At 50.0% G+C, this 18,071-nt stretch overlaps 1 protein-coding gene across 4 annotated transcripts in view; it reads left to right on the forward strand.

Moving 5' to 3' along the window:
- The window catches only part of PTPRU (protein tyrosine phosphatase receptor type U), a 41,971-nt gene extending 28,347 nt beyond the window's left edge, over nt 1-13,624 (forward strand). For 2 of the 4 annotated variants that reach the window (XM_085518485.1, XM_085518484.1), the window contains 13 exons: nt 471-488; nt 1,118-1,154; nt 1,361-1,458; nt 1,551-1,667; nt 2,414-2,568; nt 3,659-3,794; nt 3,959-4,108; nt 4,215-4,388; nt 6,549-6,689; nt 8,423-8,548; nt 9,176-9,333; nt 10,054-10,189; nt 11,355-13,624. In XM_085518485.1, coding sequence (XP_085374611.1) covers nt 471-488; nt 1,118-1,154; nt 1,361-1,458; nt 1,551-1,667; nt 2,414-2,568; nt 3,659-3,794; nt 3,959-4,108; nt 4,215-4,388; nt 6,549-6,689; nt 8,423-8,548; nt 9,176-9,333; nt 10,054-10,189; nt 11,355-11,417 — 1,509 coding nt within the window. In that variant the 3' untranslated portion in view covers nt 11,418-13,624. The remainder of the gene's footprint in view (nt 1-470; nt 489-1,117; nt 1,155-1,360; nt 1,459-1,550; nt 1,668-2,413; nt 2,569-3,658; nt 3,795-3,958; nt 4,109-4,214; nt 4,389-6,548; nt 6,690-8,422; nt 8,549-9,175; nt 9,334-10,053; nt 10,190-11,354) is intronic. The other 2 variants (XM_015883639.2, XM_015883640.3) reach the window with 1 other exon arrangement.
- The last annotated feature ends 4,447 nt before the right edge of the window (nt 13,625-18,071 follow it).

The following is an 18,071-nucleotide window of genomic DNA, read 5'->3' on the forward strand; positions in this document are numbered from 1 at the left end:
TGGAGGAGGAACATGGGGACGGGCTGGGGCTTTGCACTGTGCTGAAGGGGCACCCCTGGTCCCAGCAGTGCACGTAGCTGAGCACAGCTTGGCTCTTGGAATGGTGTCCCCTGTCCCCTCCAGCAAAGCCAGGCCCAGGGGAGGCTTGAAACTCTGGGTTCTGGTAATGACAAAGTGAAGGAGAGGACAGTGGCTCTGCAGGCTCCTTGGAAGTCACAGGTGCTGCTTCCAGATCTGGGCCAGGATGGTGACCCTGCTGCTCAGAGGATGTTGTCCAGCAAGAGGGTTCTGATGCCACTGTGATGGGATGCCACTGTGATGGGCTCCATGTGCCCAAGCAGTGTCCCTGTGCCTGTCCCTGTGCGTCCTTCCTGCCCTGTGGCTCTGTCCTGCCTCTCGAGCTCTGCCTCACTAATGTCTCTGTCTCTGATCTTTCTCTCTCAAACCTGTGTCCGAATGGGATCGTTCAGATTCGGATTAACCGAGAAGTAAGTAGACAGTTCCCTGCTCCTCTGCTCCTGGCCATGGGGCTGTTGTTCCACGTAAAGGTGTAAAATTGCACCCGTGAGAGGCAGGCCTGGTAAAAGACATGGAAAGATTGGGGACAGGGAGAGAGGTGAGGTCTCCAGCTTCTGCCACTGTCAGCTCCATGTGTGTGATATACAGGAACGATGGCCAAGGCTGCTGGCAGGAATGGGATGCCTGGTGCCCATGGGTCCCTGTGGCACTGGTCTCACTGGGAGATGCTCTGCTGCTTGGGCTGATGTGTCTGTGTTGAGAGCCAGTGATGCTCACAGTGCAATGGGATGCAGGAGGGGGAGTGGGGCCATCACCCCATGCCACGTGGCTGTTGCAGGCTGGGATGTGTATTATTCATTGGGCTTTTGTGACGGTGTGGCCATACCTCAGTCTGGGGTGTTTTGGAGGTGCTGGTCTGCAAAGAGGATGCACGTTTGGGTGCGGGGTGTCACACCCTTTGCTGAGTCATAGGATGTGATCCAGGCTACCAAGGCTGACCTGGGCACCTGCTGCTGCTAACTGGGAAGGGTTTTGATGGGCAGAGTTTGAGTGCTCCATGTCCTATCCATTGGGCCTGACACCTCTGCTTCTCTTGCAGGGTTACCACAGGTCCAACCACTTCATCGCCACCCAAGGTGAGTTGTCCCGTTTTTGCTTGCTCTCTGCAAGCAGTGATTCAGCAGCCAGATTTAATCCCTTGGGGTATCTGGTCTCATCTGTTCAAGACAGGGAGGAAACGATCCAATCTGGGGACAAATGGGGCAATAGCAAAGCAGATTTGGTCAGCAGTCCCAGTGCAGGCACCATAAGCCTGAGGACCACATTATCCTAATGTCCCCAGGTCCCAAGCAGGACATGGTGTACGACTTCTGGCGCATGGTGTGGCAGGAGCACTGTTCCAGCATCGTGATGATAACCAAGCTGGTGGAAGTGGGCCGGGTAAGGGTCTCCTTTGCTCTGTTTGCCTCCAGGCTCTGGCTCTGCAACATGCTCTGCAGGAGCTAAAAACCCACCGTGTCCCTTTGTTGCAGGTGAAATGCTCCAAATATTGGCCGGATGACTCGGAGATGTATGGGGACATCAAGATCACCTTGGTGAAGTCAGAGATGTTGGCAGAGTACGCCGTGCGGACCTTTGCTCTTGAGAGGGTACGCTCCCTGCCCATGCCAGCCCATGCAAGCAGACAAACCTTGAGCACCTTTAACTATTCCTTGTTGGCATTTACCAATACTCTGCTTATTTACCCCAGCATGGGGCTTTCTCCACCTTTTGGAGGTGCTGCCCCCAAGTGCATCCTCCTTTTGCGCTTTCTGTTGCAAGCTTGGTTCCAGCTCTGCCCTCAGCCCATGCATGTGGCTCAGGGTGAGCACTGTGTAATTGCAAAGGAGGATAAGTGTGCTTTTTCCCCTCCAGGCTGCAATGTGGGTAATATGGCACTTAGTTTCCAGCGTGGTACCTGGGGATGGAGCCAATGCAATTCACCTCTTAATCTACAGGAATGTGAAATCACTGTCTGGTTAGGAGGCAGGTAGCAAAGATGCTTGTGGAACAGATCCAGGGTGCCTCAGGGCTACTGCCTTCTCTGCTTGTTTTTAACCCTCTTGCATCTGAGGAGCCATAGCATTCCTGGAGTGACTGACCACAGTGAGGCTGGAATCATTGATTCCTAAGGAAATGAGGTATTTAGGTACAGGATTTTGCCCTCTCTGCTGTAAAGACCCTTCTGTTTTCAGTAGCATCCCTTCAGCAGGGCTTTTACCCCCAAGGGTTTGCACCAGGCAGCTGAACAGCTCGGGCTCTTCATGATGCATCATCCCCATTACAGTTGCCACAGCTTCACGCAGCATCAATCTGTCTGCCCCATGCCCACATGCTGTATTGCCCTCCCTTGCAGCGAGGTTACTCAGCCCGGCACGAGGTGAAGCAGTTCCACTTCACATCCTGGCCTGAGCACGGTGTCCCCTACCACGCCACGGGGCTGCTGGCCTTCATCCGCCGTGTGAAAGCATCCACACCACCCGATGCTGGCCCCATCGTCATCCACTGCAGGTGGGCATGAGGATTATCCCCATCCGAGGTGGGTTTTGGGGCTGTTGGGTTGTGCATGAGGCAGCAAGATGTGTTACAGGTGAGTGCTCAGCTTTTGCAAAGCTCGGAGTTATCCTGAAATATTTAGCAGGGAAAACGATGATGGGTGATTGAAAGGAAGAGTTGAGGCAGGTCCAGAGCTGGGGTTTGTGCTTGGTGTGGAGCTATAAGACATCACCCTCAGGGCTATGGGTTGGTGGCGTGAAAGGATGGCTGGCTTGGCTACTAGTGATGGCTGTATTGAAATGCTGTGCTTGCCCAAAGGGGAGGAGCAGGGCTGGATGTTGTTTCCCATCCCTGCAGGGTGTCCCTGGTTCAGCTGAGGGAAAGCAGAGCTGTGATATTTTTTCCATCCTCATGCAGGCGTCCCCGTGTGACAGGTTAATGGCTCTTCCTCTGCTGGGCAAACAAGGAAGATCTGATGAACGGGAGGGATTTTTTTTTTTTATTTGATTTCTCCCTGTCAATTGCCTCATCAGTATTCATTCACTGGCAACAGCGAGTGTGATTAGCTCCTGTAGTCTGTAATCACTGATAATCATGACGAATGATTCATCAGCCCCAGAAATTAGGATTTCACTGCATAAGACTTCATGGGAAAGGAGCAGGGGGGGGCAGCTCTGTGTTGAGGGGGCTCAAAGGGTTCAGCCTCTGTCACATTTTGGCTGCATGTGTGGAAGTGCCAGGATTTGGGATGCCACGTGTTCTGGCTGCAGGCATAGTAGTGTTCTACTCTTGGTGTTGAGCATCCTCCTTGCAGCATCCTTTAGGAGAGGACTGTTGGAACTCAGGTATTTCTTGCAAAGAGCATAAGTTACAGCTGCGCTCAGGTGCTCATTACCCTTTGCTGTGAGCTCATCCCCTCCCCTGCAAGCACTGTCCCTGCAGCAGCACATGGATGCAGATGGATGGGGTGGATGCAAGGAAAGCCAGGCTGAGGGCTGTATTACAGAGGCATCCTTCAGCCCTGCACAGACCTTGCTGGTGCCTGGGGCTTTGCACGGTGCCATATGGCCTGAGTACACATTAGCTTTGTTTTCCTCTTCTCCAGTGCTGGCACGGGGAGAACCGGCTGCTACATCGTTCTGGATGTCATGTTGGACATGGCTGAGTGTGAGGGTGTTGTGGACATCTATAACTGTGTGAAGACGCTGTGCTCACGGAGAATCAACATGATACAGACAGAGGTGAGCAGGGTTGGTGCATCATACTGCTGATGCCAGAGCCAAGAAAGGCTATAAAGCATCCCAGCCCAACCTGAGGTCATGTCTCATAGAAAGCCAGCACCCATCCTATTGCTTTTCAGCCTTTGGAGGGTGATTTGCTTAGAGCTGGCTCCTTTCCCCCACAGGAGCAGTATGTTTTCATCCACGATGCCATCCTGGAAGCCTGCCTGTGTGGTGAAACCAGCATCCCTGCCAGCGAGTTCAAGCCCACCTATAAGGAGATGGTGAGGATTGAGCCGCAGAGCAATTCCTCGCAGCTGCGGGAGGAGTTCCAGGTGAGTGACCCCAAAACCAACACATCACCCTCTGCAACTCCCCGCTGAGCCAAGAGGGGATTTGGGGACTGGCTCCTGGGGAGCTAAGAGGAGACTGTGCCCACAGACCTTGAACTCAGTGACTCCCCACCTGGATGTGGAAGAGTGCAGCATTGCTCTCCTGCCCCGCAACCGGGAGAGGAACCGCAGCATGGACGTCCTGCCGCCAGATCGATGCCTTCCCTTCCTCATCTCCGTGGATGGAGACAGCAACAATTACATCAACGCGGCCTTAACTGATGTACGTGTGCTCTGTGGAGAAGGAAGGGGGCTGATACGGGTTTAGGGTCCTCGTGACATGCTGTGAACCTCCTTGGGTGGTGTGTGGGCTTGGAGGGAGGGATGAGGTGAACCTCAGTGTCCTTCTGGGTGCAAAAGCTGAGTTGCTTGGGCTGCTGAGCCTTGGGTATGAGGGATTTTGGCTTGTAGAGGGGATGTGGGGAAGCCTGGTGCAGTTTTAGCATTTGCTGTCTATCCTGCAAAGCAGCCAGCATCCATGCAGCCTGCAAAACACAGCCTGTGCCCCATTGCAGTGCAGGAGTGGGCATGCTCATGGGGTTGTTGTAAGCTGAGGGGTGGCTTTTCATGCCAAACCTTGCTCAGCATGAATCCACAGCCCCATTTTTGTACAGATGCACAAAGATGTCAGTACATGTTGGCCCCAGCCTGCAGAGGGAGGGCAGGGACCTCCATAGCAGGGTCCCTCACCCCGTCTTTGTGCATTGACATCTTGTTCATCTCAGAAGGGCTTTTCATCTCTCACAAAAGAAGGTCAGGGCATGGTCTTCATTTATTTTGTAGTGAAGCTGAAGCACAGAAAAAGGAGGGAGTTGTTAGTGCTGAGCATCCCTGAGTGCTGCCAGCATCCCATGGTGCGTGCTCCCTGTCCATTCTGCTGCAATCTTGAGGGGCTTCCAGGTGTTCCCAAAGCCACCGTGTGTCCCCTTGTGCAATCAGAAAGGCCACCCATCACGGAAAAGCAATTTGCTGCCTGCTGATGATTGCAAAGTGGAGCAGAGAGGCTCAGGGTGTGAGTGACAGGTCGTTTGTCACCAAAACCACTTTCCTTCAGGTGAGGTGGGTGCTTTGGCTGAGCCCTACAGAGCTGTGTGCTCCAACCAGCTTGCCCCCCCCCATCCCTCCATTGCCTTCCCCAGCACCTGAGCACCTCCTGGCTCAGCTCTGTATTATTCCCCCTGTTGGGTGATGTATCTCCCTGTGCCTTCATACAGACCTTGTACCTGCATTTGCCTACAGCAGAAGCAATTTCTACACTAGAGGTGGCTGCTGATGGCTCGGGAGCAGCAGATGAGGCTGTGACTGGAGCACGGCGTCAGCTTTGTTTTCATCTTGCTTGGGGTCTGCATATCTATGTTGTGTTTATACGTCACTGAGCCTCCCTTCCTTAATCTCTGCTATGGGGACAGCCAGGGTCAGAGAACAGACACACAGACATGAAAAGCCCTTTGGATGAAATTCTCGCTGAAGGGATAAAACCCATTTGGCTCTTAAAGAAAATGAGACTTCTTTTTTTTTTTTTTAAGTGCCAAAGTGGTTTGCTCTGTAAGTCTGTCAGATCACATTGGTCCGTGCTGAGCTTTGTGGTGCCACTGGCAGAGCCATGGCACTGTCACTGACACTGGTGCAGAAGCGCTGCAGGTGCTGGAGATGTGCATGGTAAGGATGAAATCCACTCACTCAGGAGCTCAAAGGGCAGAGATTGAGACTGGATGCAATGCACAGTGAGGGCATTTCCATGAGCTGAGTGAGAAGGCTTTGCAGCAGTCAGGACTCGCTGTTAGCTGAGCTGCACTAATTCACCAGCACAGGGTGTGCATGGCTCTTTTTGTGCTTCCAAGGAGGTTTGAGCTGCAGTGTGTTAATGTGAAAGTGATTGATGCCCAGCTGTGGGCTAGCAGTCCTTTGGCAGGCTGGTGTTGGGATGGATGAGGGGACAAAGCTCAGCTTTGCTGCTCCCATTTTGCAGGGGGAGCCTATCTGGGTTGCTACTGGATGTGATGGAGAGGTAGAGATCCCAACTTCCTTCCCAGAGACCTCCACTTTTTTCTCCTCTTTCCATCCATCTCTCCTGAATTTCAGAGGGTTATATTTTAAGCAGAGAGCCGAAGCAGTCTCTTATTCTCTAGAGGTCTTTCATTCTGGTTTCCTTTCCTCTCCCAAAAGAAAGCTGCTTACTGTTTCTGCTGCTTGGGTTGTCCAGAGGTGGTGGGACATGGGACTAATGATGCTATGAGTGATACAGTGGCACTTTTGCTCATGTCTGGGGCAGTCCAGCTGCACTTGATCATGGATCCAAAGTGATTTCCCTTTCTTAGTTACATGTATGAAATACCTCTCCCTGTGAGAACCATCCCCACCACGCTGCTCTTTCTTCTTGCAGAGCTACACTAAGAGTGCTGCCTTCATCGTCACCCTGCACCCACTGCAGAACACCACCACTGACTTCTGGAGGTTGGTGTACGACTATGGCTGCACTTCCATCGTTATGCTCAACCAGCTGAACCAGTCCAACTCTGCCTGGGTGAGTGCTGCCAACAGCCCTGTATGTGGCTGTATCCTGCCTTGATGTTGGGTTGGCGCTGCATCGTAGAACCATCATCTTTCCAAGTGCCCAGAGGAAATGGAATTTAACAGGACAAAGGGAAGTTTGGGGGGGTTAAGAGCTGATTTTATTCTCCTTTTAAAAAGGGGAAACTGAGGCACATGGGGTTTTTTTGCTGGTTCACAGAGTTTTTGGTTAAGCTTGGCCCAAAATGAGGCTCTCCTGGTTCTTCATGGAAGGCTACACCATCAGGAACATATTTTGCTAGCGAGGTGCATCCTTCCATCCCTCTCCTGCAGTGAACAAGCTTATGGTTTCATTGTGCACAGTCAGAAGCCCTTCAGTGCTCTACCCTGGCAACATTTCAGTGCCAAGCTGTCCAGTGCTTGTCTTCCAAAAGACTGCTGGTTTGTGAATGCTGCCTTATAAACCAGCCTGCTACAGAGTGAGTGTCCTGAAGCTTTGTTGTGTAATGATGGGATGTGCAGATCTGCTGAGCTGGAAGAGAGATGTCCGCTGTCACCTGTTCCCTGTAGAGAAGGGACAGAAGCCCTCTGCCAAGGAGGTTGGGGAGCTGGAGCTGTGCCACAGCTAGAGCAGATGTAAAAGTCCACTCCGGGTCTGTAATGTTAATTCAATGAGGGAACATAGTGGATTTTTACATAAAATTAGCATTATAAACACATAACGGCTGTTAGAGGAGACTTCATTAGCTGGTTAATTTTACAAGGTGAGACCAGATCCACAATATAAATGACCCCAAATTGCAGTTAGACCATTTGTCACAAGGATGCTATGAATGGAGCACCAGTCCTGTGTTGTGTGGATCCAAGTGCTGGACACACACACACAGCTCCACATGCTCACATGGTACCATCTGCACTATGACCAATGCAGCAAAAGCATCAGCTATCAGCTGAACCCAATTGTAAGGGACCACAGCAGCAGTGGGGGAATAAAACATCCAACATTTCATTTCTTTCTCCCCACCTGTTCATTCATTCCCTGTTCTGAAATGCCCGGCAGGAGCTGCCTGTCCCCTGCAGCGTGGCAGTACAGCTGCTATCCCACAGCCCCATCCTAGCCAGGGCTGTGCCATATTTCTTCATTATTCAGCCCTGTCTCTCTCTCTAGACGTCTATTCTTCAGGGATGTCTGCGTGTAACAATATTTAGCTGGATCTTAAATGTTTACCAGTTTAGGACCAACAGCTAATAAATCAGCCTTTACAGCAGGCAGCTTTGAAAGGTGACTTAGAGGGTATATCCCTCACTTGAACTATATCTTGCTGAAGGAAGTTTTAATATCCAAATTATAGCTCTGAGTCTAGAAGGCTTAGAGATCTTGGAGATTTATAGCCCCTATTAATAACCAATTATTTCTCAAACACATTTGCCATGCAGTTAGGCCCAGGCCGTTAGATGGCCTGAAATGCTAAATGTTCTGTTAAAGTGTGCTGACAAACATCATATATTTTGTATCGCTGCTGGTTTCCCAGCTGTCATGGTGTGAAAACAATTGCATCCGTGACCCTTGGCCAGAGCCATCCATCAGTGCCCTGCGGGACGTGGGAGGGAGCAGGAGCTGCTCTACAGCCCTTCCTTGCTGCCAGCTGATGTTGGTTTGACTTTGGGATGGTCCTGGCTATGGGCTGAGGGTCACCGTTGTGTTATCTGATGGCTAAAGCTGCACTGTGCCTATTCTCCCTGCAGCCCTGCCTTCAATACTGGCCTGAGCCTGGGCTCCAGCACTATGGCCCCATGGAGGTGGAGTATGTGTCAGGAGCAGCAGATGAGGACATCGTGTCCCGTCTCTTCAGAGTGCAGAACATAACCCGGGTGAGTCTATCTCTGGTTTTGGGGCTTTCCTCACTGGGTGCCAGAGGAGTTTTCTTCCTGTTCTACCTCCTGATGCCCTGAATATTTCTAAGCAAGAACCCCCCCTACACACACACATCTGCCAGGCTGGAGTCTGGCCCCATTCAGCTCAGTGGATGTAATCCTCCTCTCTCAGCCTGCTAACCAGATTTGAGTTTCCCCACTAACCAGCTTACTGGGGTATTAAGGCATGGTGCCAACATTCCACCCCTCTATGGGCAGCAGCTCATTGTGAGCCTCCTGGCTCAGCAAACACAGCAAACATACCTTTGGAGTCCTCTGCATGCAGGACGAGGATGTGATGGAGGAGACCTGGAGAAGCTGAGAGCTCAGCTGCCAGGTTCTGTGAGATGCAGACAGCTCGAGGTGCTGCTGATTAGGATGAACCACGTTGATGGAGCTGCCTGGAGTGGTGTGTCAACCGGGTTGGTGTGAGCTGTCAGGGAGAGGGCTTAACCATCCATCTCATTGCATTAGAGCCCTTTTGCTCTACAGTTAATACATGACAAACACGTCTTGCCATGAAACCTCCAGCAGAGGCAAAAGAGGGCTCCTGTGGCTTAATGCTGATGATGTTTGCTTTTCTAGCTGCAGGAGGGGCACCTGATGGTCCGACACTTCCAGTACCTGCGGTGGTCAGCGTACCGAGACACCCCAGACTCCAAGAAGTCCTTCCTGCACCTCCTGGCTCAAGTGGAGAGGTGGCAGAAGGAGAGCGGCGATGGCAGGACTGTGGTGCACTGCTTGTGAGTGTCAGCTGGAGGGTTGTGGGCTCTGGTGTTGGGGCTGTGCATCTCCCACTGCAGGCTGCATGTACTCTTCATCCCCTGCTCTCCTCAGATGGGACCCAGCACGTTCACAGATTGGTAGAGACAGCAGGAGAGCCTTTAATCAAAAATTAATTATGGCTTCGCCCATCTTCATTAGCCAGAGGGTAATTTGAAAACATGCTTTATAAAACACCGGCGTCATGTTCGCTCATCCTCTCTCCCCAGTCCCCATCACTGTCAGGGATCAGACGTGGATGTGACGGATGGTTTCACTGCAGGATGAATGATTTTTACTGCAGTGATGGAAGAATGAGGGACAGCAAATCCAGCCAGTGCTACCCACAGTGCTCAACCTGCAGAGCAGAGCTGGGTCATGCTACGAATAGCAAGAGGGTCACATAGGGACTAGATGGCCTCTCTAGGGTCAGTCAGGAAATTGGTCTGTGATTGAGAACTGAGCTCAGGTGTCTGAGCCTCAGCTCCGACAGTCCAAAAAGGCACTTTGTTGCTCTTACCTGGCTATTGCGTGGACCAGAGAGCAGGATCACATGAGGGAATCATTGATATCACCCAGTTGATTGGAGTTCTGGGACCTACAGTGGGAAGGAGGGAATGGAGAGAGATTAGGGGAACTGAATGGTGCAGGAAGATGCTTGAAGGCCATCTTTAGCCCTCATCGTGTGCTTCTCCCACCAGGAATGGAGGTGGCCGGAGTGGCACCTACTGTGCCTCCACCATGATCCTGGAGATGATTAAGTGTCACAACATGGCAGATGTCTTCTACGCTGCGAAGACCCTCCGCAACTACAAGCCAAATATGGTGGAGACCTTGGTAAGCAACAGGCAATACCAGCATCCACATTAACTGCTTCTGCCTTCCTGCAAGTCTCCAGCAGGGAAGAAGGGGGTGCTATAGGATGCGTGTACCCCAAAACACTGCTTCTTTAGGGGTAGAAATCTTGTGCCTTATTCTGGGTCCCTGATAGCAGGGTTGGGGCAGGAGCAGCACATGTCTGTCTCCGTATCTCCAGTGCTGAGCTGGTGCCTGGTGGTGGTTCAGAAGGAAGCCAGCCGGAAATATTTACCCCGCTTGGATTATGAAATCTCTTAAGTTGACAAACGCAAATCACATCCCCCTCAAAAGCATTTCATTAGGAATTAAATTAGAGGGGAAGGCGAGGGAGGGTACCGGGGGGTGGAGGGAGGGCTGCAGATAATGGAAAGATGATGTGACAAGCATGAAGCCACCAGGCCCATTGGGCTAAATTACCAAGGTATTAAAAAGGCAACATTTCACATCAGGACACAAGCATTCTCTAGGCTCAAATGAACCTGAAACAGCTATTCTGGGAATCCCAATCTCCTGGAGCCACTGGAGGCCGGATCCTCCCCCTGTGTATGAGTGCAGGCCTGCAGAGAGCAGCCAGAGCAGAACGGTTCCCTCTGGATCCAGCCTGTGCATCTTCCCCCTCCTCTGTCTGCCCGTGGGGTTTATTTTTATATTATAATAAATGGAAACAATCTCTTTTCTTAATCCTAAAGCATTATGTGCTTTTAATCTAAGCTGACACAGCCTCCCTACTTTGAAGCCCCTCTTCCCACTCCCACCTGGGGATAATGGGATTTTTGTGCTGCTGCTGTGGATTTTGGGAGGTGAGCTTTCCCTCCCCTGCCTTTTCCTCCAGGCTCAGTCTTCCCCTGTATCCAGGATGCTCCAACCCAAGAGCATCTGAAACCTGGATTGTGGTGGTTTTCCACCTTCTGGCTGTTTTGCTCATTGGATGCTTGAAAGAGCAGTATCTCACTGGGAAGGGCACTTCTGATGTCTGTGCTACCCTATAGTTTTGTGTGCTAAATGGGAGTGTGAAGGTACAAGAGCAGCTCACATAAATGAGGACAAGGGTGGACAAAGCTTACAAGTTCAAACAGTGTTTTTTGCTATAAATATAGAGCTAGCCATGCTGGGGATCTTAACTCTCTCCTCTATCCCCATACAGGAGCAGTATCACTTCTGCTACGACATAGCACTGGAATACTTGGAGTCCCTGGAGACCAGATAGCACCTTGCCAGGAAGGTGAAGGCAGAGGTTTGCTTAGGGTTTGTGCCAAACTCCCATTTTTGCACTTGGACATTGTGTTAGTGCTGAAGGTGGAGGGGGAAACAGCAAAGGACCGGACACAGACACAAATCAGGAGCAACAAATGGACCTGGGGAAGTGCTGCCTGTTCTCCATCCTCTGCTCTCCGCCTTCCCTCCCACTGCTCCAAGTGCATGGCCATGGGTCGATGCTGCATCTCACCTCATCCCATCCCTGCTGTGATGTGGAGTTGGTGAGCACGGGAGGTGGCCCTTCAGCACTGCTTGCGCCCACCTGGACACATCTGGAACAGCTGGAGAAGACCCCAAGGGATGGAGAGAACTGAAGGATTCAAGCCTGTTTTAGCTGGATGAATATCTGTGGAGATGTTTTTAAGTCACATGTAGAGCTGAAGCTGCTCTTCAGGGAGCCCCAATGGTTCTGGTGTGCTTTGCCCTGTGTGGAAACACTTGGTACTGGAGCAAAACCCTTGAAGGAAGCTTATGGATTTGTCTGCTTAACACGAGCTTGGTTTCCACTGTTGTGTTTCAGTGAACTGTGTCCTCCATACATTCAGCCCTGGACAAAGGGGGACTGTGGGATGGGTGGCAGGGGATGTGTGATGTCCCTCATGGGGACCAGCCCAGAGTTCTCTCCATGTCCTTTCAAAGCTGCAGAAGTGGCGTTTCCCCTGTGGCATGTCTGTCTCCATCTGCAGTCACCTCCATCCATAGTAATTATTCCTTCCTTTGGGGGGCTCTAAGAGCTGGTCACACATTCCTAGTGCCCACCCAGAAGCCAGGACCCTAAAGGCAAAATCATGGGGCTGATGTTTGAAGGCAGCTGATGCCTTCTGGTTTCATCCTGCTGCAGGCAGACATCAGGTGCAGTGGAAAAGCCAGGTTGTCATCAGGAACTGGGAGTGAACTGTGGGCAGGGATTTCTCTCTCCAAACAACTCCATGGGGGCACAGCAAAGGGATGCAGGTTTGTCTGCAGGGGTTGGTGATGCTGTTTATCTTGGTAGGGGCTGAACACAGCCTTTTGTCAGTCATTTTTGGGGAAATAGAGAAAAATCAGATGAGAAACTAGCATCCCTATGCTTGCAATTGCACGTGGGTATCCGTATCCTTCACTGCCATCTTCCCTGGGCAGCAGAACCTTTCCACCCTTGCTGCCTTTGTACCCACAAGATGATCCAAAGCCAAGCAGATGCTGTTTGGTTGCACCAGTCTGCAGCACGAAGGTCTCAGAGCCAAAGTGGCTTCTCCAAGGATGAGCAAAGCCCTGAGAAACTTCCACCTGCTCTCTGAGGATGGGAGGCCACAAGATCAATCTCTCTCCTTGGAGGATTTGCCCACGTCCTTGCTAAGTAACTGGCACAGCTTGACAACACTTTATCCAAGGGCTATGCAACACATTCCCCTTTGTTTCCATCCCTGCTGTGTGCCGGTGTTGCCTTGTGACCAAACAGTCTCATTGCTCCAGTTGGGGTTGGTAACACAAGTGATTTGGGTGATGCTACTGCTCTCATTGCAGCTGTTGTGTGGGGTTGGTCAGCATCCCCTTCTCTCCAGCACCACGTCCATGCTGCCCAGGGAATGCAGGTGCTGTGTGGGATTGCTGCTTGCAGATGAATATTGGCTAGAAGAAAAATGGTGAAAAGCAAGTTTGAAACCTCATTTAGTCCTGAGGAGAGAGAGCAGAGAATGGAGGAATTGCATACGTTTCAAAAGTGAGGGTTCTTTTCATATCTCCTTGCTGGATGTCTCTGGGTTTTGAGGGCAGACTTTGGAATCCAAGTGCTGTAAAAACCAATGCATCTCCAGCCCCTGCTGAGATGCTCATGTGACAAGAGGCAAGGGCAGCCTGTACATAGGAATATATATAGAGAGAAATATATATATAAAACTATAAATACTGTTCTTAAGATGGATAATGTTTATTGGTATTACAGGTTCGAGTGGTGCTTTTATTTTTTTCCCTTTATAATGTCCCCATGGAGGGGACATGAAGAACCTGGGGTGGGGGGGGGCACAGGAGGGACATGTTTGATGTGGGTTGTACCACACACATCCAGCTGTTGTTGACTGTTTCTTTGGTTTTTGGGTTTTATTTTTAATTAATATTATTTTTGGCTTTCTTTCCTTTTAAGAAAAATCAGTTGCATAAATAAATGTTCCAAATTTGTGATGGCTTCTGGTTTTCTCATGCTGGCATTGGGATGGGACTACTAGGAACCTGGTCTAGAAGGTGTCCCTGCCCCATAAGCTGAGGGGGGTGGATCTACATAATAAAGGTCCCTTATAACCTAAACCATCATATGATTTAAGGAAGGGGAAGGAAGAGGAGAAAAGAGATGGCCATATCTTGGTTTGTTCAAGGATGCTTTGGGGGGAAACAGGTACAAGGCCACGTGCTGGGATTGCAGAACCTTCCTGGCATGGAGGGTCAGCACTGCTCTGCAGAGCCACAGCTGGGATGGAACCAACACTAGGAAAGGTGCATAAAAGCAAGGAGGGATTTCCAGGGCCTTTCCCAGCTGGAAAGTGAACACCTGTTGGAAACCTTTCTAGAAAAGAAAGCTCCTGCATTGTCCTGGGTGATTTATTTATTACAGAGCAGCCTTTGGTTTAATGTGTTGTGATATTAAACACTTCCAGTAACACTTGGAGTCTTAATTTAATGAAGACCAAGGGGGGAAAAAAAAAAAGAGAGAGAAACTAATTGACTTGTCAGGACTGTTTTTCATCTTTAATTAAGGTTTGTGAAGGATGCAGTAATTAGATTTGATCAATAAATAATATAAAGGGGGCTGATGCAAAATGAAACCTGGAAGCACCGCTAGGAAGGGCTGAGGGTGGGTGTGTGTCCCCCTGGCCATGGGGTCTGTCCTTGGCTGCATGTCCCCAGTGTCTATCAGCAACCAGGAACAGTGCCCACATTGCATCTCCATGGATTGTAGGAGACAGAGCCTGGAGAAGGAGGAAGATGCTTTGCTCAGTGTAAGGTTGAATAGTATGAAGATAGTAACAAAGATGATAGCAAATATTCAAAAGGTTATTTGTAAAGGAAAACTCACCAATATTGACGCCTTGGCTGGAAAAGCTGGAGCAATCTCTACCAGAGAGCAATCTCCAAGAGATGCTGCTTTAGTGGTGGTCAGCCCTTAAATGAAGTCTTAGAGGAGGTGGGGTTGAGCTCCACCCCTTCTGGAAGCACAGCTAAATTACTCTCACCTGTGCTCCCAGAGCTGACCCAAGACTTGCCTCAGCTGATTAATCAGAGGTTCAGGCTGTGATTACCAATCTCCCATACACTCAGCTTGGGGCAACTGGAGCTTGAACCACAAGCAAAGTGCAGGAGCACAATGCAGTCACACCTGCTGTTATTGCATGAGCTGCTGATAAAGATTCTATGAGGGCTGCTGAAATTTCTCTACATTTTGACTCTCAAGACAAAAAAGAAATAACGCTATTCTCAAATTGAGCCATTCCCATAAAGAAAAACAAGGAAAAAAAAACCCAGACCTCTAAGGGAGAAGATAGGAGTTAGCAGTGATGCTGTATGTGTTTTTTAGCATGAGGCCATGGAGGGATGGGGAGCAGGGGACCAACAACAGGGGACCCCAGTGCTGGAGAGCTGATTTAAGTTGCTTTAATGGTCCTGTAATCTATATGCCAATGGTGACACCTCTAAATGTGCCATCAGGAGGCTCAATGGGAAGAATTTGTATTTTGAAATAAATATTTCCTCGCGGTGTGCAAAAATATCTAATCATGTATTTATCCTTAAGTACTTCCAAAAGTCAACATAATTATTCTAGTCCCATTAAGTTTAATTTGCAGTAAATTATGCATTTAGCTTTAAGTTGAGGTTGCTGGTTAGAGTCGAGATAAAGCTCCTGCTATTTATAAAGCAGTAATTCAGCACGGCTATCAAATACAAATGGTTGGGCATGAAAATCCTGCTTAGGAAGTTTGGAAAGAGTTTCAGATGGAGGCAAAGACAGAAGCAGGCTGAAGGCAAACAGCATTGCATGGGGAGGGCTCAGGGTGTGCTCTGCAGCACAGGGTCTGTGCTGGCATCTCTCTGTCCCCTTGGGGATGACACCCCTGCTGTCTTTCACTGCTCAGCACAGTGCTTAGCAAAGCAGGGCTTGCTCAGGGCTCAGCTGGTTGGGGAGGCTGCCAGGTTTGCAACAAGAGCACTCAGCCATATCAGAACCCTGGGCCTCCTAAGGGACAGCCAGAGATGAATGCACCTGAAAGTAGCAGGGACTTTGAAAGATGATGCCCTGAAGCAGCCCTACAGAGGTGCATGGGGCTAAAGCAAGGTTACCAGCACGGTGCAGTCATCCCTGCAATTTAGGATGCAGGTTGCTGCTGCAAAAATCAATGCAGCCCCAAGGGGAAGTGCCCAAGGGAACTGGGAATTCAGTGACTGGCAGGATACAGGCTGCGTTCCTGTCCTAGGTCCCACAGGGTTCTGTATACCCAGCCCATTCAGGCTGGGCCATGATATCATGATACACACCTGCTATCGTATCATATCCCTTTTTGGTTTTGTTTTTTCTTTCCCAAGAGTTTTTGGAGGCCATCAAGGAAAACAAGAAGTGTTTGCAAGGTTAAGAGAGTCAGTGTTTGAGCGTACCGTAAAGGTTTGCAGTAATTTACAGCTGTAGGCAGCAAGAACTCTTTGTGGGGGGAAGGGAAATGCAATTTAAGAGAAGAGAAATAAATAAGGAGCTGCAGCAGCTCACACTTCTCTGATTTAATCCTCAGCCCATGAGAAAGATTTATTCTGTTATCTGACAGTTTGATCACTCCACGAATCCCATAGGTCAGCCCATATCTGCTGTTGTTATCTCTGGGCTGCTCCCAGTGAGGTGCGTGGGGAAGATTTGTTAAAGAAACGAGCCAAAGAGGGGCTCTGATAAGTGTTACGGATGGGAAACCTGGAGTCCTTTGGTACAAAGGAAACCTATGGGATGCAAACACACAAACTTCCTGAGATCCTCTTTAGGTAGGCAGGAAAACCGCTTGTACTGGTGTTGGGCTGAGGGACTGGTTGAAGGAGATGAGTGTAATGGAGAACTGGGCACAACTTCCTTACACACCGAAAGGGATCCAGCCTCATCTCTTGAGTTCCTGAGTGAGGAAAGAGTCACTTCAGCATATCTTGGCTTAGAAGCCAGAAAATCAAGTGGGAAACACCATCATTAAACCCCAAAGTGATGAGATGCAGGTTGGAAAGCAACAATTTCCCAGCGTCCTCCCTCCTCTCCCATTGCTGTTTAATAACTTCCCGGTGCAATGTGTGCATTTTGCTGTCAGAGCTGTCTGGGAATGGCACCAAAAAGCCACAGGAGCTTTCCTATGCAATCAGGCACGTCGCCACAGAGACATATGCAGAGAGAAAGGCAGCCTGCACCAACAAACAGTGTGTAGACACAAACAGACACAGATCAACAGGCTCACACCCAGCCAGCCTGAAGTGCAGGCACATACAGAAGTGTTGTAGAGACATACATGCACACACATGTATGCATGGGTTCTCTCTTTCCCTGTAGCTGCATGCACAGAGGTGGGGCACAAATGTCTTAAACATGCATGGTCCTCTAGATGCGTTGCTTGCCATTGCCTTGGGTTGGGTTTCTCCAGCCAGAATTCTATATATTGCCCAAATGCAAAGCTGATGTTGCTAAGTACCTTGTCCTGTCTCAATTCTGTGCCTTTTATGGATGGCTTTGTTCAGTGCATTGCTAACTATTGACAGCACAAGGCGGGTGGGATAAGCACCGCTGGCCAAGTGAAAAGCTCTGCACTGGGCTCAAATCTGAGCCCCAAAGTGCGACTTGGTTTCGTAAGGGAAGGAGCAAAGTGAAAAGCGCTGTGAGCTGCCTGGAGGGAAAAGGAAAGAGAAGGCAGCTTCTTTTTATTTACCTTTTTCATTACATAGTTTCCAATGTTTCGCTTTGAGGCATTTGCAGCACTTGCTGTTGACTTTGGCTTTGCAGGCAGGAGCGAGCTTTGCGTCAGACCACAATGTGTTTTTCAATATAAAAAATAAGAAGTAACATCAAAAGGAGAAGCACACAACACTGCAGGAGTGTCGAAACCTGATATTTTCCATTGCTTTTCCTTGGCCTTTCTCCACCCCCCAAAGAAATACCCTTTAAAAACTCCACCTCTTTATGGCTGAGCTCTGGGTGCATTTCCATGTTTTGCAAGCTGTGCTGATCCCGCGTGGCTGTATTTCACCACCAACGTGTCCCCAGCTGCTCAGTTTCGCCCTGACTTGTGCTGCCTTGGATCCTGCTGTAGTGCTGGGAGGAGGAGGAGGGCAGGTGACGTGTGCTGCATGCTGTGCGTGGGCTCTGTGCATTGAGGGGTGATGAGTGATGGAAGGAAGGCAGGAGCAGCCCCAACAGAGCTGCAACTCTTGCTGCTTTTACTACCAACTAACCCCAAGTGATGGAGTGACCCAAAGCAGAGAATGAGCCATGTCCAGGCACAGGGCACAGCAATGCCCATTGGGCAGTGCTCCAGGAGGAAAGAGTGTTCTCTGCATGCATTACAGCACGTTAGATGGCCAACCTGGGCTTAAACATGGGTTAGAACACCCAGGAGTAAAC

The sequence above is a fragment of the Coturnix japonica genome, chromosome 17, assembly GCF_054131305.1.
Source record: "Coturnix japonica strain WE chromosome 17, WE-NBRP24, whole genome shotgun sequence".
Taxonomy (NCBI): Eukaryota; Metazoa; Chordata; class Aves; order Galliformes; family Phasianidae; genus Coturnix; species Coturnix japonica.